The following is a 26,259-nucleotide window of genomic DNA, read 5'->3' as shown; positions in this document are numbered from 1 at the left end:
TTCTTTCTTTCTTTCTTTCTTTCTTTTTTCTTTCTTTCCTTCCTTCCTTCTTTCTGATTTCATTTCTTTATTTGAGAGAGAGAGAGAGAGAGCATGAATGGGGTGAGGGGCATAGGGAGAAGCAGGCTCTGCACTGAGCGGGAGCCTGATGTGAGGCTTGATGCTGGGACTTCTTTGATTCCAGGACTCTGGGATCATGACCTCAGCTGAAGGCAGACGTTTAACCCACAGAGCCACCCAGGGGTCCTGACAACTCTTTCTGCAGAGAATAAGGCTTCTTAGAGCAAAGCGTAACCTCCGTAACCAAGAGCACTGGTTCTCAAATTGTGGTTGAGAACCCACTGAGGTCCCCATGACCTTTCAGGAGGTTTGCAAGCTTTGAGATCCTCCTTTTCCCCATAACAGATCTGTGTGAAGCCAGATTTTCTTTAAATACTTCAACTAAAACAACATATCATAACAAATTGAATGCAGAAGCAGATAGGAGAATCCAGCTATCTTCTGTCAATACACACATTTAAAGAAACTTTAAAAATGTCAAGTAAAGCCACCATTCTCTGTACAATTTTTAAGTTTTGGAAAATACAGTAATTTTTCATAAAATAATTCACTTTATTACCTAAAGTGAATTAGTAAGATACTTTAAAAATTTTTCTTTTTCTTTTTATATTTAATATGGGTACATAGGAATAGATATAACCCACGTAAACAAAAGCTTTTAGAGGTTCTCAATAACCGAAAAGTGTGATGGGTCCCTGAGACTAAAATTTGAGAACCATTGTCCTGGAGATTTTGGCTTCTAGTACCAGGTTTGGAACATTTACAAGTTGCTACTGGTTTTGAGACTTTATTTTTTAAAACAATGACTCTTACCATATTATTGTATGTAAAAAATATAAAGAGGAAACTCTCTTATTTTTTTTCCCCAAGAAATGAAAGGATCTCACAGAGTCTAAGTATTCCCTCTCCCTCTAACTAGATGCACTTGTTGTCCAAATGGCTCTACTGGACTAGTTAATAAGGTGGAGAAGTCCTCTTCTAAAAGTCACTGTTGGATCTGTTACTTGGGCCAGGGAATGTGGGAGGTGGAGAGCAGGAGGTAGAGATAATCCTTACTTGTTAACACTTTTAACACCTATATTTGTGGTCATACCAGGATCTTTGAGAAATATATAGACTCTCAGGGTTCAAAATCCAAGGCAGATAAGTTTTGGGGGAAGGGGGAGGAGTAGATTTGCAAAGACTCCTGGAGTCCACTTTGGAAGACATGTTGGGATTCATGAGTAGTTGGGCAAAGAAAGGACCAAAGTCTCCCCTTGGCTCTTCTATACTTCTGCACTGTCCTGGCCATGGGCAAAAGAGTGATAAGGATAAATGAGAAAATGAAAAAGAAGGAGAACAATGAGGATAAAAGGAGACAGTGCAGGGGAAGGAGGTGCTATCACTCTACCAAACAGCTGCTCTGTTCTCAGTTCTGCAGCTGTGAGCTCTCTAAGACTTGGAACCAATCAGGGGCCATGACACTCCCAGGGGACACTCTGGTCTGTATACTCTTGGCTCTTGGTCCTGGGAAGGCTTAGCACATGATGGTTGTTGCTTAAAATCAGATATCTTGAAGGTACAGACTTTAAGATGTTCCATAGTTCAGTTAAAGATCAAGGGTGTAATGATTCAGGTGTGACAAAGATTAATGAATAGATCTGGAAAAGAAAGAAAAATGATTATTTGGTTTTGAACATGATAAGCTTGAGAGTCTGTGTACCAAGATAGAGTTGTCCAATAGGCAATTAGAAATAGAATCTGGATCTTGGGAAAGGGGTGGCTAGATGTGTTGCCTCGGGATCAGCATCACATAAAGATGGTCAACGTTGCAGATAGATGAGGTGACTTTAATAACTGTTATCTCCTTTGCTTTATCAGCTTTTCCATGTGGCCTATCTTATAATCAAATTTGCAAATTCTCCTCGCCCTGATCTTTGGGTCTTGGAAAGATCTGTAGACTTTGGAAGCACCTACTCACCTTGGCAATATTTTGCTCGTAAGTAATTCTGCTTACCATGTTATGCAGGGCTTTAATTATTTGCAACAGATCAACATGGGATTTAACTAGAAAATTAGTCTCTCAGTTTGGCTAATTAAGGACTGGCCAATTTTAACTCTCTTGATTACTCTCAGAACATCCCTATTTCTCAAGCATGTATGCATCAATTCCAAGGATACACATGTAGAACTGAAGTTGAAATGCCTTTTATGATAACAGTTTTGGCCACTATTTAGGAAGAAGCAATGTACCCATAACTAGGCCATAGCTCCAGTCCTTTTCCTTTTATGTAGAATTAGGGACTAAGTTCTATCTTTAGGGATTCTACATTTCACATTATTTAGCTTGACCCTGTCATCTTCAACTAACGAAGAATGTCAGTGTCTTTGAACCCTCTGATGAATTGAGGCAATGGGAGTTTTGCTTACAAAGGCACTGGGCTTTCCATGAATGCTCCTTAGAGGGTAAACTTGCCTAATCAGGAGTGAGGAGTGAGAACCACATCTCCAAATATTGCTATTGAAAGTAAGTGGCCAGAAGTGGCTTGGTATTTTCTTTCATGAGTTAAAACTTCATTGTAAGCTTTTGTCAAAAAAATCTTCTATGCTTCTCTGTTCTTTCCTTCTGACATATTTTCTTAAGGAAACATAATGTGCCTTAAAAGATTTATGACAAGATGGTAATATTTTGTTTTATAGTATTAAAATGTTTTCTTCCTAGACTCTAAAGTAGATTGTTTGGAACAATTTGGGCAGAAGGCAAATATGGCTATCACCCAAGATGACGATGTACTTTGTACTACTGAATATTCCCGGATTGTCCCTTTGGAAAATGGTGAGGTAAGTTGATATGGGGAGATGGGAGAGTTGAGACTCAGAAGGCAACATGAGGATATGCAATTTTGCGTAATTGTGAAACTTGTACTTTCAAGATCTAAAATAGATCACGATGGAAACCAGAACTTGGAACTAACTACTAAAGGAATCCCATCAAGGACTCCTAGAATGAGTTGGGTTGGAAATTCTTTATAAAAATATTTTAAATTAATTAACTAATTATTTTTTTAAAATTTTATTTTATTTTTTAAATCGAGGTATAATTGACATAAAAAATTCTATTTGAAGTCTCACCTTCTCTTCCGGAAGTCAGGATTCCGGATTCAAAGGCCACATGTCTTACACTGTCTTTTCTGGTGAAATGTTTAGAAAGTGGGCTGCTGGTGATTGAGATGAAAATCCTTCCCACTGCTTCACAAACACATATCCCTCATAAGAGTGAGGAGATGAAGGGTAGGTGATAGCACAGATCCTTAGTCTTTCTGGGCAGGGTGGGCATCATCTGTAGGGAGAAAAGAATTGCCCTTTGGGGTTGCATATGGTCCTGGTCCAATAGCTAGGCTATTGTTACGGGAGATGGGAAAACAGAATGGGGAAAATTGGAGAAGAATTCCATGGCAGTTGTGAGGCCATCATGAGCATGAAGTGAGTTTCAAATGAACTCCTTGAAGGGTGTCAGTCTCCTGTTTTAGGTGGAGAGATCTTTCTAGCAGCTCTGTCCAGTATCTTCCAGTGATTGGGGAGTATCTCTAATTGTTGGCACTTGGACTTCATCACTTAAAGCTTTAAAACAAAACCTGGGGTTTTTTTGGGTCCTCTCTTCACAATCAACTCTATATCCAGAGACTTTCTTCAGCCTCATTTAGGTTTTTAGATAACTTTAGCTTTGTTTCTTTGATGCAACCAAAAGTTGTTTTTTATACTTATAGAATTTAATATTATATTTTCAAAATTTCATAGTATTACCACCCCATAACTACACTGATTGAACAGAGGGTTTGAAATGAAATAACATGTTTTGAGAGCTCAGGTCTTAAGGAGAGGTTGCCAGAATTTAGAACTAGGAATGAGAAGGGAAGACTGAACTAGCAGTGATATATTTGGACATAAGCAGTATCCACGACCACCTACAAAGATGTTAATGGCTCAAAGAAACCAAGTGCTTTGGGGCATGTGAGTTATTTTTAGTTACTTGTGGCAATATTTTCACGATGGGACTTTTTCCCCCTCTGTGTGTGTTGTGTGGTTATTTTAGGTTGTGGTGTCCTTGATAAATGGTCGACCAGGCGCAAAAAATTTTACTTTCTCTCACACCCTGAGGGAGTTCACCAAGGCTACAAATATCCGCCTGTGTTTTCTCCGAACCAATACCCTTCTTGGACATCTCATCTCCAAAGCACAGAGAGATCCAACCGTCACTCGGCGGGTGAGTAGCATTTCTAAGTGCCTACAGAGCAGTTTTTGTTACCTATTTTTGCTTATCAAATTAATTGCCTTTCAAGTAATCTTTGCAGCCAGTAATGGTGTTGGCATAGGAATTGTTCTTGTGTGAAATACTAGATATAATTTTGAAGTTTGGTTGTTAAAGAAAAATCATTATATTCAAAGAGGATGAAAAGCAAAGATGTGTTAGTCTGCTATTATAGCAAATAATCCCCAAGTCTCAGAAGCTTAACAAAATAAAGGTTAATTTCTTATGTCACAGTCCAACGTGGGTCAGCAGGTGGGGTCAGTTCCATGCAGTCTTTCAGGAGACCAGGCTCTTTCTATCTAGAGTTGCAGCCATCCTGTAGGACCTCAGAGTCCTCCTCTAGATCCCCTGCACATGGTCTACAGATGAGGAAAAAGTGAGTGCATAGAGAAGACAGACCTGCCTGCTCTTGACCACCCAGGTCACCTCCATTGGTAGGAATTGGTGGTGCAGCCCCACCTATGTGCAGGAGGCTGGGTAATGTAATGAAGCCACAGTGGAAGAGACATAGGTGTTGGTGAGCACTAGTGCTGCCTACTGCACTGGGTGAACATCTCTCTCTCTCAGTGTCAGGACAGTTTCCCTGTCTCCTAGGCAGGGGGGGAGCCAGCAGAATAAATATCTTGAACTCACTCTTCTCCTACCCACTGATCTCCTGATGGTACCTCCCATTGGCCAATCCCAAAGGGAAGCCAGTGGACAAGAGATCCTTGTTGCAGCCCATAAAGTTCAGCCCCTGAGCAAACGGCAGAAAGAGAAAGAGAAAGGTGGTCCTAGAGAGTGGACCTGGAAGGGTGAATGGAAGATGCCCAGTGTACCTAGTAGAGTTTAGCTTCCTCTGTAGGTGATATCAGAGAATTGGAAGATGAAGGCAAGGAGAAAAGTAGGTTTTGCTACAGTTTTAAGCATTTTCCAGAAAGGCCAGTCAATTTCTGGTATTTGTGGTTTGTCTTCTGCATTTTCTGCCCACTTAGCTCTCTCTGAGCTGCTGTAGGTGGGGACTTGGACCTTGGATCCCAGGATGAAATTTACGCAGAAGAGCTGGGCTTTCTGGTAAACTGTAGACAGACTGGGTTTCCATTCTCTGGATATTTTGGAGCCATGCCACAAATGTACCTCACACAACCTCTTTTTCATTTCATTGTCTGGGGGAGGGGGTTGCCGTTTGCAAGATTTGTAATTACATGTATGTATATTTTTCACTTAGGTGAATGTAGTCGTCTCTATGAGTACGTTTTTATGGATCTTGTATCACGTATCATCTGGACACCCCTCATCCTAATCTAGGTTGCTTCTTTATGTGAAAAAGAACAGCATACCAGCTGTCCTGTCACACCCTCGTGTGTGTGGCTGGGGTGAAGTCTGATTGAGTACTTCTCTCTCTTGCTGCTGTTGCCCTTAACACATGCACAGAGAGAAACTTCTATGGTGATCACCATGAGAGCTTCTAGTGTTAACTTGTCTTAGAAAGCCCTCTAGTACTGAATCTATCCATATTAATGAGAGAGGTCACTGACGTCTTCAGACTAAGTAAGACTGCCAGGATGCTTAGACTCTTTAACAGCTTTCAGTGTGGAAATCAGAACAGAACCCTTATATTGAGTGTATAGAGTACTTTAAGGGGGCTGCAGCAGCAACGACAAAAAGATATAAAAACCTTCTTGTCCTTGTGAGATCAAAGACTTCCTTGCTGACAGGTATTCTCATTGGCAGCATGACCTCATGAGAAAGATTATTCTACATGCCCCTAAATTTCTCACTGGGTTCGGCACAGTGGCCAAGTTTGAGAAGTAAGGGAGCTGGTGGACAGTGCCACCTGTTGTTGCTAGTGGGGAGGTCTCCAACATACTGGAGATGTGCCTGGTGGATGACACGGTTTCTCATATCTGTGGCCTGGTTTAGGGGCTGTTCTTCAGCTGAGTCTGAAGCTCACTCTGTCTGGCCCTTTGGAGCTTGAACTCTGCCTTTGGCCTTATTAATCTTAAGTAAGTAAGGCTTCTACAACTGCTGGTGGGCCCTGCCAGTCACGGCACTGCATCTGCTCTGTCACTGTAAATATTTTCTCCCTTCCTGGAGCCTGCATGTAGTAGCTACAAAATTTGACATAAAAATTTATTTTTGGTAAATAAATATGAAACCTAGATTTATGAAACTCAGATTCACTTAAAAGTAATCTGAGAATCACTTAATCCTTTAACAAAAGGCTATTTGGCATGTTTGTTTTCCAAGGTGATTTCCTTCCATGCATTTAAAGCATTTGACTTTTAAAAATGCACATGTTTGGGAGGTTGCTATTACATTTGATTGAAGAATGCATTTATTTTGTAAGGGAAGTTACCTCCAAATGCTGCTCCCTTTTGTGTTAAGATAGCATCAAGAATACAGGATGAAAGAGAAGAGGGTCAATACAGATGTGAGTTACAGATTAGTAAAGCAAAGCTGTTGCTCTTAGTAACACTAACACTTGTGTCTTCTGTTATATAGTATTATTACAGCATAAAAGATATCAGCATTGGTGGGCGGTGTGTTTGCAATGGCCATGCCCAAGAGTGCAATGCAAACAATCCAGAAAAATTGTAAGTACATTGTACACATTTTTTTAGCTTTGCTGTGAATAAGTCTCATTGCTTCAGTAGATGTTTGCATCCCATTAAATACTTCTAAGTTCTTGCCCTCAATAGGAATGTTTCATTGTCAACAAATAAATGGTATGTATTATTTCTTCCCTCCTCTGGCCCTGCACTTGCTTCCACATGCCTCAACCAGCCCCTAGCAGACATGGCTAATCGATCACAGGCCTCAATGGATGATCTGGGATGCAGCCACCAAATCCTCTGGTGGGGGTGCAGCATACCCAGGCGGTGGCCCCGCCCCCCCAGGCAGCCATGAATAATTGATGAGAGTTAATAAGAGAAACAAAAACTTGTCATCCCAGATCTAACGAGATCAGGGGGTACACATTTCCAAATATTTTTCTTCTTTTTTTTTCATTATGGTAAAATACCCATGATATAAAGTTTACTAACTTAACCATGTTTAAGTGGCAGTGGTTTAAGTGGCAGTAGGGTTAAGTACATTCTCATTGTTGTGCAAACAATCTCCAGAAATCATTTCATCTTGCAAAATTGAAACTGTATATCTGTTAAACAACAGCTCCCCACTCCTCCCTTCCCCAGTCCCTGGTAACCACCATTCTCTTTTCTGTCTCTATGGATTTGACTACTCTAGGTATTTCATGTAAGTGGAATCACACAGTATTTGTCTTCTTGCAACTGGTTTCTTTCACTTAACATAATGTTCTCAAGGTTCGTCTATGCTGTAGCATGTGTCAGAGTCTCCTTTTTTTAAAAGGCTGAATAATATTTTATTATGTATATACCATATTTTGCTTATACATTCATCTGTCGATGGACATTTACTGCCACCTTTTGGTTATAGTGAAGGATGCTGCTATGAACATGGGTGAACCCATTTTTTTTTTTATTGAGGTCTATTATACATACAATAAGGTGCATGGATATTAACTAGTAAGTGTTCAACTGTACACTCATGTTATCAACACAAGAGGGATGTGCTGTTGTGACTGGAAATGACTGGATGCTAGAGATGGTAGTCATTTTCTCTCGGTGTTTTGTTTATAGTCTGCAATTCCTCATGAGTGGTATTTGCCAGAGATGTTTTACTTTTGTCCGATGAAGTTCGTTCTTTATTAGCCTTCATGTTCAGGCACAGATGCCAGCTACCAACTTATGTGGTGTGGAGCCCTATTCCTAACCAGCAGCAATCCCTAATATTGTCAGGGATCAGACAGTGCTGAGATAGCATCATGAACCCATCAGCTGACTAGCCTTTAATTGACAAGCATGTATTTATTAATGATGAATCCATTGTCTCCTGGAGGGTAGAGCCCTAAGACATTAGAAATCAGAACAGAGAAGTCCTGAGTTGGAGAGAGAGGGGAGAAAAGGGGTCGGTTTAGTGTTCCTTAGCCTGAGACAAAATGGCACCACGTGGGAGAAGAGTTGAAGTCATTGGAGAAGGTCTGAGCTTCCTGGTTGGAAGGGGTGCCAAGCCCTTGACCTTGGCAGACCTGGAAGGGTTCCATACTGTGTGGTAGAGATTGAGAAATCAAGGTGAGTAGAGAAATTGTTTCCCCTTACCCCAGTATACACCAACACAACAGCCTTTCCTCCCACTCCTTGCTGGTTTGCTTCTGCCCAACAGGCTTATTCACGCAAATGCCGAGGAAATCCACATCCAAGAACAGGAAAAAGATCTTAAAATGTTTTTAAAAAAATTAGTTTCAGAGGTAGAATTCAGTGATTCATCAGTTGCATATAACACCCAGTGCTCATCCCATCAAGTGCCCTCCTTAATGTCCATCACCCAGCTAGCCCATCCCCCCGTGCACCTCCCCTCCAACAACACTGTTCAGCGTCTCTTACAATTTCCCTCTCTTTCAATTTTCATCTTATTTTATTTTTCCTTCCCTTTCCCTATGCTCATCTGTTTTTTTAAAATTCCACGTATAATTGAAATCATATGGTATTTGCCTTTCTCTGACCGACTTATTTCATTTAGCGTTATACTCTGTAGATCTATACACCTTGTTGCAAATAGCAAGGTTTCATTTTTTATGGCTGAGTAATATTCCATTGCACATACGTATATATCATGTCTTTTTTATACATTCATCTATCCATGGACATCTGGGCCTTTTCCCTATTTAGGCTGCTGTGGACATTGCTGCTATAAACATGGGGCTCCATGTGCCCCTTTGAATCACTAGGTTCTTATCCCTTAAATAAATACCAAGTAGTGCAATTACTGGGTCATAGGGTAGCTATATTTTTAACTTTTTGAGGAACCTCCATACTGTTTCCCAGAGTGGCTGCACCAGCTTGCATTCCCACCAATAGTGTAAGAGGGTTCCCCTTTCTCTGCATCCTCACCAACATCTGTTGTTTCCTGAGTTGTTGCTTTTAGCCATTCTGACTGGTGTGAGGTGGTATTTCATTGTGGTTTTGATTTGTATTTCCCTGATATTAAGCATTTTTTCATGTGGCTGTTGGCCATTTGTATGTCTTCTTTGGAAAAATGTCTGTTCATTCTTCTGCCCATTTCTTAACTGGTTTTTTTTTTTGTTTTGTTTTGTTTTGGGGGGGGGGTGTTGAGTTTGATAAATTCTTTATATATTCTCAATACTAGCCCTTTATCTGATAAGGTATTTGCAAATATCTTCTCCCATTTTGTAGGTTGCCTTTTAGTTTTGTTGACTGTTTCCTTTGCTGTGCAAAATCTTTTTATTTTGATGAAGTCCTAATAGTTCAGTTTTGCTTTTGTTTTTCTTGCCTTTGGAGACATGTCTAGCAAGAAGTCATTGTGGCCAACGCTCAAGGAAAAAATCTTATATTTAAGGAGATGCAGTGACTTAGCAGAGGGAACAAAACCTGGACAATAGAAAAGTTAGTTGCTAATCAAGTAGAACCCATGAAGAGGCAGAAGAGGGCTTGAATTAAGCATGTCTACCATAATGACTTGGTTCATGGAAACGTGAATGGATAACATTTAGTTCTGAACTTCCTAGCAGTCAACTCAAAAGGGGAAACCTGCCTAGTTTCTTATTTCACTATGATCATAATCTAAAAAGTGATCAGTTGTTTAGGACAAGCATGACTGCTGACACTAGGACCAGATAAGAAATTTCTCTTGGAGTGGTGTGGGGTGATCATCATGAAGAGGATTCTCTAGTCAGCAACATCTTCAATAACATCCTTACGGCAGATACAAGGATGAGTTTTCTCTATCGACCATCAGCCTAGGCTGAGAAAGAAGAAGAAAAAGCAATTATTTGTGGGTGATACAAATACAATTCAGACTAGGACCCATTTTTTTTTCTGCTTTCAGTTTTAATCTTTCTATAAGAGTAGTTGAACCCTACTACTTGGATATTATATTTTTGCCAACAAGATAATGTACTTATTTAGTAACTATTGACTTTTGAAGAAACACTTTCAAGCATATTAAAATATTTTTATTGTTTACATTTAAAATCTACATGAATATCATTTAAATTTTGTGATATCTATTTCAAGTGTGGTTGCAATAATAGAAAAGAGGCTTAAAATTCAGTGCTTGAAATTTCTTTGCTAAAAAAAAAAAATGCATCCCTGTTCTTCTGATTATCTCAAAAAGAATCTGTTGTACCATTGTTGATTTTAAGGCGAATTAAAGTATTGAATAAAATAGCCTAATAAAAAAAAAAAAGAGTAGTTGAACCCTATGTTCTTCAAGCAGTCCTCCCTAAATAATTTTTTCAGTCTTCTGAGATCTTGTTAGGACCTGGTTCTTGGGTTTGGTGAATCTCTGTGCATGATTCCAGGCTGAGAGCAAGAGGCCTGAGCAGACCTTTCTCATGGGACTGCTCCAGATCTTTGTGAAGATGTGAGACTCAACACCTCCTAGCAAACTCAGTGCTCCTTGCTCCTGTGTTCATTTCCTATGATGGAAGGTGGCAGGGAAGAAAGAGTTAGAACTTTGGAGTTAAGACAGACTTAGGTTTAAAGTCTGGCTCTCCACTTACCATCACTTGACTTGTTTTAGTATCTCGGAATCTCAGTGTCACTATCTACAAAATAGAAATAATAAGCAGGATGAGAGGGAGACTTGAATTAATAATGTATGCAAGGTGCTTTGTTTTCATAATTGCTCCATGAGTGGTACCTTGGGTAACCACCATGGCTGTCAGTTTTTGACACAAGAACAAATGATCTTAATCAAAACTTTTGAATAACTGAGGTATGCTTGGCCACATGACCAGGTTTCAGTGTGAATGCCAGCACCACACCTGTGGGAAGACGTGCGATCGCTGTTGTGCCGGGTACAACCAGAGGCGCTGGCAACCGGCCACGTGGGAGCAGAGCAATGAGTGTGAAGGTGAGTGCTGGAAGAGGGGCTCCAGGAAGTGAGACCCCATCCATGCTTTGCCCTCCTTTCTCCCTGAGGACTGATGCTATGTGATTGTGGAGAGGGTTGGGTCGCATCAGTCTTAGGGACTCAGGTCTGTCTATTGTAATGAAAAACTCACAGACTGGAGATAAAAGTGCCCCATTCTAAATTCAGATATAAACAGGAGAACAAAAATAACAGCAATAATAATCTCTAATGTATTAAGCATTCACTTAATGCTGGCCTCTCTTTTTAGCAGTCGAAAAGCTCACGTAGGCACTATTAAATTGTAAACCCTTACCATTTCTTAGGATGTGATACTTGATGGGAATCCTCACTCTTTCAAGGACTGAGGTGGGGAGGTTTTGAGGCTGATGTCTAAACAGACAGTTGGAAGCATTGATTAGAAAAGGGGAATATTGCAGTATGATTAGGGTAGATACAAGGTGGAGGGGACCAGCGAAGGAAGGAAAAGAGGTGAGAGGCTGCTTTTAATTATGGTGTAATATAAAGTAAGAAAACCGTTATTTTTTAATAAACAAACCCTAAGACATCCAACTGAATATACTCTTGTAAGCTGATCCTCTTCGGAAGCCACATATTTATTCCCATTGCTGAAAACACTTTCGCTAAGTTTTAGTTATTGGCTCCGGAAACTGTGACCTATTTTTTTCTGAATATTTTTAGCATTTGCAGACAGATTTGTTTTTCTTTTAAAAGATGAAAATGTATTTGGATTCAGCCTTGTTGAACTGGGTAAGAAAGAGTCTGTACTTTATACTTTTTGGCCAAATGGTTTTTGTAACTAATAAGAGATAAGATCTCTCTGACTAGCAAACACTCAAAAGGATTTTTATTGAGGAGTTCTGAGAGCACTTTGAGAGATTCTAATACTTGCAGGGTGTTGATGCTGCCCAAGCTGAACGGTCAGGGGGATCTCTAGAAACAGGGGTGTTATGTGGTTAGTTGTTCTTACTTTATAGTAACGGCTAATAGATGCCTTCCCAGTGACTACTTCCCCATTCCTGACCTCCTGGAGAATGGGACCAGAAAGAGGGAAAAGGAATCATCAGGAATCATTTCTTCTAGTGTTTCTGAGTACTGGTTTAGGATATTTTGATTGAATGAGTTTTATCACATGAACTCTAACATTAGCAATTTGATTAGGTTTCCAGGTTGGTGGAACCTTTCGGTGAATGACTTGCTTAACTCCAGCACATAGGAACATTTTAAAAAAAGATTTTATTTATTTATTCATGACATGGAGAAAGAGGCAGAGACACAGGCAGAGGCAGAAGCAGGTTCCCTGCAAGGAGTCTGATAAGGGACTCAATACTAGGACTCTGGGATCACGACCTGAGCCAAAGGCAGATGCTCAACCACTGAGACACCCAGGCATCTCAGGGTAAACTTGTCAAAGCTTGTAAACTTTGTTACAAGTTACCAAAACCAACATATGGAAATCAGAACTATTAAGATCCATTTGTTAGGTGCCTTCTAGATTCTATTTGAATTAATGTAATTCAGAATGAACAGATTTCTTGAGAAATAACTGATGTAGCAAATATAAATGCCATGAATTTTAAAAAATCATGGCACCACTGAAGAAATGAAAATTAGGAGGTGCTCAGCCTGTTACCCACAGGGTAATTTGAAATTCTTTTTAATATTTATTTATTTATTTATTTATTTATTTATTTATTTATTTATTTATTTTGTTGGAGTTCAATTTGCCAACATATAGAATATTACCCAGTGCTCATCCCGTCAAGTGCCCCCCTCAGTGCCCATCACCCAGTCACCCCACCCCCCCGCCCACCTCCCTTTCCACTACCCCTTGTCACTCTTCTTCCCTAATAGATTTATCTGGGAGCTTGATTAAAACATACAAATTACTAGAAAGACCTGGAAAATTTGATCTATGTGGAATGTAATGAATATATATTCTCTCTAAAAGAGAATAAGAATTTTACTCATGTTAGATCTTTTTCATCCTGGCAATGATGAAAAGCCTAAATGGCTTCTAAATTTTATTTTCTAATTTTAGAAGTATTATACTCTACTTGTAGATAACTTGGATATTGTTTTTAAAAAGTAGAATCACCAATAATTTTGCTACCCAAAAAGAACCCCTGTGAATATTTTGCTAGGTATTTTAGTCTTTTCTTCATGCATACTTTAATATTCTTATTTGATATGTATTAGATTATTTATATAATTACTTATACAATTATTTATACATTTTTGAATCCTGCTCTTTTTCACTTGATGGTTTAGATATTTTCTCATATTATTAAAACTTGTCAACATCTTTTTTGATGGCACACAGTATTGTTGTTCTAGATTCAAGTGTATCCAGCAAGTGTTTGCTGAGTATTCATTATATGCTGGGGACTGGACTCTACTGGAAACAAAACACAGGTTGTCCCTGCCTTCATAGAACTGACAGTCAAGCAAAGACACTGTTGTTTGCTTACCATTTCCCTATGATTACACATTAAGATTATTTCTAGTTTTTGCTACTAAAAATAGTACTGAGATGAAAAACTCAGAGTATTGGCTGAGACAATAGGTTTTGGAGTCAATACAAGTCAGGATTCTACCTTTCTTGCTGGAGATATGGTTTAACCTATTTAAGCCTCAGCATCTCCAACTGGGCCCTGGGGATAATAGTACCTACCTAAGAGACTTGTTGCATAGATTAAATGAGATAATGCATGTAAAACATGCATTTCACAGTGCACCAAGAGCTCAATTTTTCTTATTATTAGTAGTAATAGCAATAAAAGTAATATTCTCATTGTGCAGGAAACCTAACTGGCATTTTGGTTTATCTTAATTTGTTGTAATTATATATACATATAATATGTTATATATAATAAATACATATTTATTTATGTATTTATATAAAATTTATATAATTTTATAATACATAATAATATATGTATTTATATAAATTGTATATAATTTATATGTTTATATAAATTATTTATATAAATTTATATTATACATATTTTTAAGGAGAAATCTCTGCCATTTAATATTAAACAAAAGAAGCTGTTAATTGCATATTATTGTAGATGAGTCTTTGTGTAAAAATCTGTAAAAATTTCCATTGAGAATATGCTGTTCCAGAATAGACTTTATTGTGGCACAATGAGTGATCATACTATCTAGAGGAATTTATGAAATGTCTCATAGTAATAATGAAATATTAACTTAGAATGCTTTTTTCAGCATGCAACTGCCATGGTCATGCCATTGACTGTTACTATGATCCAGATGTTGAGAGGCAGCAGGCAAGCTTGAATATCCATGGCATCTATGCAGGTGGAGGGGTCTGCATTAATTGTCAGGTGAGTTACTGTTTAGTAGGTCAAAGTAGATATGTCACTGAAAGGAGCATTCATTAAGCCATGCTCCCAGAAAGATGTCAATAAAGTGATATGCAACTGAAAGTATTTTCTACTTTTGTACACAAAAGTCTTTGTTACCTAGATGTAATTTAGGGATTGTACAGAAAATGGACTGAGACATGTTTGTCCAAATTTTATTGATTATCTTCATTTAGGTCTTTACCTAAATAGGGGGAAGAATCCCTAGCTGTGACCATGGATGCTATCCATCTTGTGGTAGAAGGAGTCTAAGATAGTAGGGGAAACACCCTCAGGTGATTCACAGGTACATTAAATTTGAAGAAGTACTGGACTAGGCTGTGTAGGTGGAGTCCTTTCTCCAGATGAAAGATTAAGCCACTTCAATGTGTCTTTAAAAATACCTTATTCCTCCTCTTCCTTCTTTCAGCGAAATTCTGTTTTGTACTTTGCTCTTCCAGAAAACCATCAAAAAAATAAATAAACAGTGGCTCTGTGAAAGCGTTTTTCTTTTGCATAGGAAATTGTTGAGATTTGTTTAGGTTCATTGCATTTTTTTTTCCAACTTAAACCTAAAATGAGTTGTTTGAGTTAGATACTTAGCATAATTAAATTTTTTTATTGTGGTGAAATATACATAATATAAAATCTACCAGTTTAGCCATTTAAAGTGTATCTCTGCATAATTAACTTTCATATTATATTCATAATCCATGAGCAAGAAGAGTTCTGCCTCTGTTATGGCTTAGTATGTCCAAAAGGACCCAAACTTTCCACAGATAATAACTATAGACTACAGACAAAATACAAAAACAAAAAACCAGGGAGCCTTTTTTCCTCCAACCAATGATCTGAAGCCAATGGGGAGTACACAAGAGCAGGAGGGTACTGGAGGGAAGCTGCTGCATGGCAAAAGGGATCAGCATAGGGTGAGCTACATGTGTTTTTGACTTTTAGCCAGAGGACAAACCAAGGTTGGTGCTTTGTGGTGTAGCTAAAATTTCTTTAGAAAAACTAGAGTCTCTCTTCCCTTAAGTATAAGAGTATAGAGCTTGGACGGAACAACCATAATTTATGGAGACTGACTGGGGAGTCCAGGAGAAAAAAATCATGAGAGGAAAAAAAATCTCTAATTTTGCATATAAAATTTTCCCAAGTTTCTCACTGACCCCTGAGCCATTGATACACAGAATGGATTTCAGCTAAGAGTAAAATAATTTATTTGAGATTTGAATTAGCTCACAAGGAGTTACAGTTTTCGGTTTGGGTAAAGTCAAGTTAGTTATGTCACAAAACAAAACAAATTCCATATTCTTTAGAGAAATATTACAGAATCCAGAGTCTCTACAGAATAATATTTATTATGTCCAGGATACAAGTCAAAATTTTTTTTACACTCAAAGAACCAACAAAATGTGACTCATTCTCAAGAAAATAGATTATCAATAGGGACAATCCTGAAATGACTCAGATGTTGAAATGAGCAGTTAAGGATTTTTGAATTTAATTAACAGAAACTTGTAAACTTGTGGGATAATATCAGAAGATCTAACATACATGCAATTGGAGTCTCAGAAGAGAGGACAGAGAATGTAGTAAAAAAGGAGGAGGATGAAGGAAAGAAGGAGGAGAAGGAGAAGAACCAGAAATAGTAGGAGCAGCAGAGCAGCAACAGTGGTAGCAGTGGTAACAGCAATGGAAAGAAATTTCTCAAATTTTTCAATAGATCAGGATTCAAGAAACTTATTTAATCCCAAACTAGGTAAATACAAGGAAGACAACTCCTGGAGCTTGTAGAATCAAGCTGCTGAAAACCACAGAAAAAGTGAAAATTTTGAAAGTAGAGAAAAACAACACCTAACAATGAACATGAACTTCTTATTAGATGTTGTGGGGGCCATTGGACAGTGGAAAATATCTTAAAAGTCTAAAAGAAAAAGGAAGGAACTGTTAACCAAGATTTCTGTATTTAGCAAAAATATCCTTCAATAAGAAAAGCAAAAGGACAGGGATGCCTGTGTGGCTCAGCGGTTGAGCATCTGCCTTTGGCTCAGGTTGGGATCCTGGGATCCTGGGATCCTGGGATCAAGTCCTGCATTGGGTTCCCTGCAGGGAGCCTGTTTCTACCTCTTGCTATGTCTCTACCTCTCTCTATGTGTCTCTCATGAATAAATAAATAAATCTTTAAAAAAAGGAAAAGCAAAGGGACAAATATTTCTGATAAAATAAAACTGAGGGAATTTGTTAACCAAGAGATTTGCACTATCAGAAATGATAAAGGAAGTTCTTCCGGTTATAGAGAAATGATGCCAGACGGAAACTCAGATCTTCAGCAATATAGCATAAGGATAGTATATTAGAATGAGTGAGGTTTATCCCAGGAAAGTGAGGTTGTTTGAACGTTCAAAAATCAATCTGCAGGCTGAGGAATATGGTGGAGTAGGAGGACCCTGGCTTCACCTCAACCCATGGATACAACTGGAGAATACTCACAGCAGTGCAAATAACTCCGAGAACAACCTGAAGACTGACACCATAAACTCCACAACTGAATGTAAAGAGGCCACCTTGTAAAGGGTAGGAAGAGACAGGGAGCTAAGTGGACTCACAGGACTGTTGGAGGTGGGGGTAGGGACACCTGATTCACCACCCCCTCCCTGTAACATTTGGCTTTGAAAATCCAGAGGGGCCAGATTTCATGAGTTCTTACAATCAGCAGGACTTAATGCCTGGAATTTACCAAAAACAACAGGTTCAGTTCTGGGAGAGCCAGAGGGGAGAGGAGACTGAATCCCTACCCTTAAAGAGACAGCACAACAGAAGCCTGTGGAGATATAGCAGCAGTTTGAAAGTATCCTGGGGTATATGGGAAAGTGATTTACTCATCTCAGAGTCTGTCCAGGAGGGACAGAAATCACTGGGTAACTCCTCCAAGAACAAAGGAAATGGCAGGTACACCCCTCCCACCCCACTCTATCCCCCCCTCCCCGTGTAAACACATGGGCACCTGAGCAACTGGCTACCTAACTTGCTAATGCTGCTGCTCCACCTTCCACACACTGTGCTTCCACCAATCCACACCTCTGGGATGGCAGGGCCCCTCTTGCACTGGATGGGGATGCAAGGCTTGCTAGCATCACTACTCAGTTACGACATCCTCCCTATGATATACTTCCAAGGATCCACCCTTTTGGAAGGTGCCTCAGTCCTAGAGCTGCAGGGCCCCTCTCACAGAGGACAGGGGGTAGCAAAGCTTACTAGCACTGTCGTCTCCCTCCCCAGTTTGGCTTCTATGGATCCAGATGGACTGCTTCAGTCCCAGAACTGCAGAGTCCACTCTCATGGTGTGCAAAGCTTACTAGCACAGCCTCCATATTGTGCTTGGGGGATCTGCGCTCTCCAATAACCTTTTGGCCAGAGCCTATACAGGATGCTGCTGTAGGGTTAGCAGTATGTAAGCAGCCCCTATAGTGCCCAGCACCACTCTGAAGTGACTCTTGCCCCAGAGAAGGGAAAGATAACTGTACACGCCAGTCAGATGGAGGCCTCAGTGGTGGGCTGAGGGCAGACAGCTGCTGTGAGTCAGGCCCTGCCTACCATTGAAAACTTCTCAGGGAACAACCCAGGGAAAGCACCCTGAAGTTTTATGCTACTGCATCTCTGTCAAATGCCTAGCTGACTAAACTCAAGCTGGGTGGCCCCAGACTGGTTCACTAACATCGTAGGGACCAAACACTGTCCAAAACAGTGAAGAGAGAGACACTGCAGGAGCCTGGACTGAAGGAAAAAGCAACTCAGTGACAATAGTAGGGTGCATGCAGTCACACATAGGAGGCACCCCTGAAGTGCCAGGTTTTGGTGAAAAAGGAAACACTGCACTGCATGGCACTATAAGAACTCTTCTTTATAAGGCCATTACTTTATAGTACAGGAGGTGTAGATGACTTTCCTAACACATAGAAATAGAGATAAAATGAAGAGATAGAGGAATATGTCCTAAATGAAAGAATAGGACAAAACCACAGCAAGACCACAGCAAGAGACCTAAGCAAAATAGATATAAGTAATATGCTGATAGAGAATTTAAAACAAAGATCATAAAGATGATTACAGGACTTGAGAAGAGAGTGGAGAACATTAGTGAGATGCTTAACAGAGATGGAATAAATAAAAAAAACATATCAGAGATGAAGAACACAATAAACAAAATTTAAAACACACTGGATTGAATAAATAGCAGACTAGAGGAAGTAGAGGAATGAATTAATGGCCTGGAAGATGGAATAATGGGAATTAATCAAGCTGAACGAATGAGAGAAACAAGAATAACTTAAAATGAGAGTAGACTTAGGGAACTTGGCAACTCCAACAAGTGTATAACATTTGCGTTATAGAAATCCTAGAAGAAGAGACAGAAAAGAGGGCAGAAAATTTATCTGATGAAACAACAGCTGACAACTTACCAAATCTGGAAGGGAAACAGCTATCCAGATCTAGGAGGCACAGAGATTCCCCAACAAAATCAACCCAGAGGTCCACACTAAGACACATAGTAATTAAAAGGGGAAAAAATAGCCATAAGCCATAAGAAGAGAATTTTAAAAGCAGCAGGAGAAAAGAAGACAGTGACATACAGGAAATTCCATAAGGCTATCAGTGGATTTCAGCAGAAACCTTGCAGGTCAGAAGAGAGTGGCATGGTATATTCAAAGTGCCAAAAGAGAAAAATCTGCAACCAGCAAAGCTATCATTCAGAATGGAAGGATAGATAGTTTCTCAGACAAATAAAAACTAAAGGAGTTCATAACTACAAGAAATATTGAAGGAGGCTCGTTGAGTACAAAGGAAAGACCATACATGAGAGTCTAAAAAATAAGTATATTTGTAAAAATCATCAAAGTATTCACAAGATAAATGGTATAAATATGATGCCATCTACCTAAAATGTGGCACTGGGGAGAGGAGTAAAGAATGGGTTCAAGCTTAGCTTCATTCTCCTGCCACAACCTGAGCTGAAATCAAGAGTTGGATGCTAAACTGATTGAGCCTTCCAGGTGCTCCTGCTAGCACCATTTTTGTAGAAATGTCTCCTGAGTCAAGAGATATAAAAGCAATAATAAAATATTCAGACTAAATGAAGATAAAAAAGCTTCTGCAACGCAAAGGAAACAATCAACAAGACTAAAAGGCAGCCTACAGAATGAGAGAAGACATTTACAAATGACATATCTGATAAAGGGTTAGTATACAAAATATATTTTATTTTATTTTTTTAAAAGATTTTATTCATTTATTCATAAAGACAGAGAGAGAGAGAGGCAGAGACAGGCAGAGGGAGAAGCAGGCATCATACAGAGAGCCTGACGTGCAACTTGATCCAGGGTCTCCAGGATCACGCCCTGGGCTGCAGGCGGCGCTGAACTGCTGCGCCACCGAGGCTGCCCCCAAAATATATTTTAAAAATTCAAACAACTCACTAACCCATAAAACAAATAATACAATTAAAAAATGGGCAGAAGACATGAACATCCATTTCTCCAAAGAATGCCAGCAGATGGTCAAGAGACATGTGAAAAGATGCTCATCATCATTCATCATCAGGGAAATGCAAATCAAAACCCCAAAGAGATATTACTCCACACTGATCAATGGCTAAAATAAAAAACATAAGGAACAAGTGTTGGCAAGGATGTGAAGAAAAAGGAACTCTCTTACACTGTTAGTGGGAATGCAAACTGGTTTCGCCACTGTGGAAGATAGTATGGAGGTTACACAATAAGTTAAAAACGGAACTACTCTACATTTAGTTATTGCCCTACTGGGTATTTACCCCCCAAAATACAAAAACACTAATTCAAAGGGTTACATGACTCTGATGTTCATAGCAGCATTATTTATAATAGCCAAATTATGGCAATAGTCCAAGTGTCCATCAATGATGAATGGATAAAGAAGGTGTGGGGTATATATATATGTATATGTGGCATATTATTCAGCCATAAAAAGAATGAAATCTTGCCATTTGCAATGACATAGTTGGAGCTAGAGAGTATAATGCTAAGTGAAATAAGTCAGAGAAAAACAAAGACCATATGATTTCACTCATATATGGAATTTAAGGAAATGAATGAGCAAAGAAAGAGAGAGAGAGAAAGGGACAAACCAAGAAACAGACTCTAAAGTATAAAGAACAAATTAGATGGTTACCAGAAGGGACATGAGTGGGGGAATGGGTACAATAGGTGATGGGGTTAAGGAGGGCACATGTTGTGATGAGTTCTGGGTGATGTATGGAAATGTTGAATCACTATATTGTACACTTGAAACTACTGTTACACTGTATGTTAACTATACTGGAATTAAAATAAAAAATTAATAAATAAAAAATCTGTCTGCATAATTAAACATAGTAGCAGAATAAAAGAGAAGGATCATGTGAAATACCATTAGAAAAAAGTCATTCCCATTTTACAATAAAAGCCCTTAGCAAACTAGAGATAGAAGTGAAATAGTGAAATTTGACAAATGCCAATTATGAAAAACATGCAAGTAACAAATATTAGTGGTGAAATATTGAACTATTTCCTTCTAAAGATTAGGAATAAGGCAAGAACGCTTACTTTTGACCAATTCTATTAAAGAGTGCCCTGGAGATCCTAACCATTACATGTCTTAATCAAAAAGAAATAAAAGGCATTACTATTGGAAAGGAAAAATAGAACTCTCTGCACTTGCAGGTGACATAATTTATGTAAAAAATCCTAGTAGGCAATATACAAAACAACTACAGAACTAATAAGTGAATTTAATAAGATTGTGGGAATACAGGATGATATATGAAAATTAATTGTATTTTTATATTCTAGCAGCAGTCATAGGAAAATGAAATAAAAACTCAATTTAAAATAGTATCAAAAGCATAAAATGCCTAGGAATAAATATAACAAAAGGCATGCAAGACCTCTATACTAAAACTAAAAAATACTGCTGACAGAAATTTAGAAAAACTTCAGTAAATGGAAAGATATTTATGAATTGAAGGACTCAATATTATTATCAGTTCTTCCCAAACTGATCTAAAGCTTGAATATAGGGTTGTTGTTGTTATTGTTGTTGTTGTTTTAAAGATTTTATTTATTTATTCATGAGAGACACAGAGAGGCAGAGACATAGGCAGAGGGAGAAGTAGGCTCCCTGTGGAAAGCCTGATATGGGATTTGATCTCAGGACCCCAGAATCATGATCTGATCCAAAGGCAGACGCTCAACCATTGAGCCAACCAGGTGCCCCTTGAATATAGGTTTTTTGGTAAAAATTGACAAGCAGATTCTAAAGTTTGTATTTAAATTTATGGTTACATAAATGACCTAGAATATACAAAGCCATTGCAAAGAAGCAGAATAAAGTAAGAAGAGGTATGTTATCTTACTTTTTTTTAAAAAAAAGATTTTATTTATTTATTTATTTTAGAGAGAGAAAGAGTGCAAGAGCACCTGGGGAGGGACAGGGGGAGAGAGAGAATGTAGAGCCTGACATGGGGCTCGATATTATGATCCTGAGATGATGACCTGAGCAGAAATCAGGAGTTGGAGGCTTAACAGACTCCAGTTTTTATCTACTGTTAAGACTGAGCCACCCAGGTGCTCACCCATCTTGCTCACCCATCTTGCTTTATGACTTATCACCCATCTTGCTTTATGACTTTATGGGTGCTCATCCATCTTGCTTTATGACTAAGTATAAAGTTATAGTAATCACAGCAGTGTGATATCAACATAAGGATAGATAAATAGATCAGTGTAACAGAATAGGGAGTACAGAAACAGACCTACACTTATATGGACATTTGGTTTTTGATAAAAATACCAAAGCAGGGGCACTAGTTAAGTATCTGACTTTGGCTCAGGTCATGATCTTGGGGTCCTGTGATAAGAGACCCATGTCAGGCTCCCTGCTCAGTGGGGAGTCTACTTGTCCCCATCCCTCTACCCCTCCCCCCCCCCACTTGTGCCCTCTCTCTCTCTCTCTGTGTCTCTCAAATGAATGAATAAAATCTTAAAAAAAAAAAAAATGCTGAAGCAATCCAGTGCAGGAGAGTAGGAGAGAAATTCCTTTCAACAAATAGTTCTGGAATAATGATATTCTGTGGGAAAAAATAAACTTAAACACTACTTCATATCTTACATAAAAGCAAAATTGATATGGATCAGACTAAAGAAAAGTGAAAGCTGCATTTCTTTAGAGAAAAATATAGGGAATATCTTTGTGATTCAGAACATGAACAAAGTTTTTTAAGTCACAGAAAGCAATAATTATGAAAAATTAACAAATTAGACTTCATCAAAATCGAAAGCTTCTGCTCACAAAAGACACTGTTAAGAAAACAAATAGGCTAGCCACAGATGTGGAGAAAACATTCACAAAATGTAAATCTGACACACGGTTGATATCCAGGCTATGTAAAAAATGTCCACAGCTAAGTAATAAAAAGACAAGTACCCAATAAAATATTTTTGGATTTGGACAAGATTTGGATAGTCACTTCACAAAAGTAGGCATGTGAATGGCCAATACGTGTACAACAAGGGGCTTAATATCATTAGCCATCTAAGAAATGCAAATTAAAATTATAATGACTTACCATCAATCTTGGTGAGAATGTGGAGCAACCAGACCTCTCATGCATTATTGGTATGAATGAAAAAATGGCACAACCACTTTGGGAAAATGTCTGGCAGTTTTTGAAAAGAAAACTAAACAGACACCTACCCCATGACTCACAAATTCCAGTCTTAAGCATTTATCTGTGAGAACTGAAAACATGTTTACAGAAAGCTTATGGCAGGTTTATGCACAATAGCCTCAAACTGGAAATAGCCTAGGTGTCCATTAATAGAATGGATGAGCAAACTGGCATATTTATATGTGGAATACCAATGAGCAATAGTGAACAACAAACTATCGATTCATGCAGTAAAATGCAAGAATTTTAACAATATCATGCTAAATGAAAGAAGATACAGAAAAGAATACGTATAGAATGAGGGCTATTTAAATGAAATTCTGGAGCAAGGAAAATTAATCAGTATTGGGGAAAATCAGAACGATGGTTGACTCTGGGGAGTTGGTGATGGAGCAATTGACTGGAAAGGGGCATGGGGAACTTTCTGAGGTGATGGTAGTGTCCTATGTTGAGACAGGGATTTGAGTTTCACAGATATATTCATCTGTCATAACTCAGTGAATGCACAATTAAGAGTTTTGCACTTGTATGCAAATTTCACACTAAAAGAAACTAAATATTGGACTCCAGTTAATTGTAGAAGAATTCATCGTGGGGCTGCATCCAGATCTATAAAACCCTATTGGAATTTATAAAAGAAGACCTATATAGAGAGGCATAATGTGTTTCCAGACTCAATATATAAGTGCACCATTTCTTCAAAAATATCCTATAACTTCAGTGCAACTGTTACCAGAATTCCTACAAGGTTTTTTTTTAATGAAGATTGGCAGACTGATTCTAAAGTTCTTTTCATTTCTTTTTTCTTTTTTTTTTTTTAAGATTTTATTTATTTACTTATGAGAAACAGAGAGAGAGGTAGAGACACAGGCAGAGGGAGAAGCAGGCTCCATGCTCTCCATCGAGAGATGGGACTCGATCCCGGGTCTCCAGGATCACGCCCTGGGCCGAAGACAGCACTAAACTGCTGAGCCACCCGGGCTGCCCTTAAAGTTCTTATCAATAAAAGAATATGAGAGGACAGACAAAAGATGAATGGTTTGGGGGGAAATTTGTTTTCCAAGATAGCAAAACATTCCTGAGTAGAGAATCTAGAAACACATGCATGTAGATGTTTGCATTTGATTTACAGTAAAATTGGGATTTCTAATGGAAGAGAAAGATGGATGTTACATGATGTTGGGCCAATTGGCTCTTCATTTGGGGGAGAAAAATGTAACCTATCGTATGTCATATACAGAAGGGCACGGGGAGTCTTGACAAGGAAGGGAAGGGGGTTTGCTGCCATGCAGGGTCAGGTGGCTTGGGGAGCTGCTAGGTGATGCTTCAAGGTGAAGTGTGAATTTGCTTGTGGAATACATATTCCCTACAGCAAGTGTGCCGATCAGAAATCCAGCTTAGTGCAGGCTGCTATAACAGATATACCACGGGGTAGGTGCTTAAACAATAAACGGTTATTCCTCACAGTTCTGGAGGCTGGGAAGTCTAAGATCAAGGTCCTGGCAGATCTACCATATGGTAAGAGCCCACTCACTGGTTAGCAAATAGTTGTCTTCTCATTGTATCCTCACGTGGTGGAGAGAGATCATTTCTCTTCTTTTAAGGACACTAGTCCCATCATCAGGGCTCCATCTTCATGATCTGATTATCTCCCAAAGGCTTCGTCTTCAAACACCATCATATTGGAAATTAGGCTTCAACAACATATGCATTTTGGAGAGGAAGGGACACCAACATCCAGTCCATGGTACCAGCTAACCTGGCTGTCTCCCACCTTGTCTATATAGTGCTGGTAATGGCAGAATGAGAAGTATCCACCATCAGTTCTGGGCCGAGCCTGGAAACATTCTGGTGGCCAGTCAGACAGCATGTAAGAGAGTCAGGTCATTATCCAGCAAGGCAAGCAGTTGTCAGAGATGGCCGTACTCTCATGTGTTATTGATTTTATTTTTAATTCTTGGGTTTACTATTTTAAGTATTGGTTTGGGGTCTGTGAAGTTCAAATTACAGTGGCCAGTGCCCTAGGATGTGGCATTGGAGGAAAGATCCAAAAACAGCCAGAGAATGAGTCAGGCCATCTGTCTGGGGGAGGGCATTCCAGGCAGAAGGGATGGCTGGGCAAAGGCCCTGAGAGGGAGCCAGGGGCCCACGTAGCTAGAGGGGAGTGAGCAGGAAGAGATAGGTCAGAGAAGTCACAGAGGCCAGATCATGTTGGCCCTTGGAAGAAAAATCAGGTAGGGGGCTTCCTGGGAGAGTGTGGCCAATGAATAACCCAAATGCTTGAGGTTCACAGAAGTGGAAGCCAGCAACAGTGTTGTAGATGTGATCAAGGAATTGAGAGGAAAAGGAAGAGATGGGATTTACCAAGATGGAAAAGCATCTTGGAAAAGTTATGCTTGGAGGAATTGGATTACTTTCAATTACCAGAGCCTGCAGTTTCTAGGTGACCTTCTGTAGAAAGCCTCTCTAGCTGGTGTCAAAGGAAGGGGTCAGCGGTGTGTGTTTAAGCTTATCTTCCGCGTAGATTCCATCAGCACCCACCTCACTCTTTGGCTTGAGGTTTTCTTGTGTTAAGTGCCAGGCAAATGCAAATTCAGGCACCCATTCCTCCCAGGGAGGTTGCTTCCCCTGTAGCCCCTACATAGAAATTATGGAACCACCGTTGTCCTCGGGGCTCCATCTGATCTTGGTCCAAGCATGGATAAACTTGTTCCAAGTTTACCCATGGCCATAGCATCCATGGATAAACTGGTGTGTGTTCCCTAGGAAGGTGAGGGTCCTAGGGAATACTCGAGATTTGGAGGTAAACTCCAGACATTATTCCATTTGCACAGTGATATATGGCT

The 26,259-nt window shown here is 39.2% G+C and overlaps 1 protein-coding gene across 1 annotated transcript in view; it reads left to right on the top strand.

The window, feature by feature from the left end:
• Positions 1 to 26,259, top strand: part of LAMA3 (laminin subunit alpha 3) — a 250,272-nt gene that overhangs the window by 57,081 nt on the left and 166,932 nt on the right. The window contains exons 3-8 of the mRNA XM_025429300.3: positions 1,921 to 2,038; positions 2,762 to 2,880; positions 4,133 to 4,303; positions 6,833 to 6,924; positions 11,169 to 11,284; positions 14,534 to 14,652. Coding sequence (XP_025285085.3) covers positions 1,921 to 2,038; positions 2,762 to 2,880; positions 4,133 to 4,303; positions 6,833 to 6,924; positions 11,169 to 11,284; positions 14,534 to 14,652 — 735 coding nt within the window. The remainder of the gene's footprint in view (positions 1 to 1,920; positions 2,039 to 2,761; positions 2,881 to 4,132; positions 4,304 to 6,832; positions 6,925 to 11,168; positions 11,285 to 14,533; positions 14,653 to 26,259) is intronic.

The sequence above is a fragment of the Canis lupus genome, chromosome 7 (assembly GCF_003254725.2).
Source record: "Canis lupus dingo isolate Sandy chromosome 7, ASM325472v2, whole genome shotgun sequence".
Classification (NCBI taxonomy): domain Eukaryota; kingdom Metazoa; phylum Chordata; class Mammalia; order Carnivora; family Canidae; genus Canis; species Canis lupus.
Note: the sequence above shows the minus strand (reverse complement) of the source record. Positions and strands in the feature narration are given on the sequence as shown.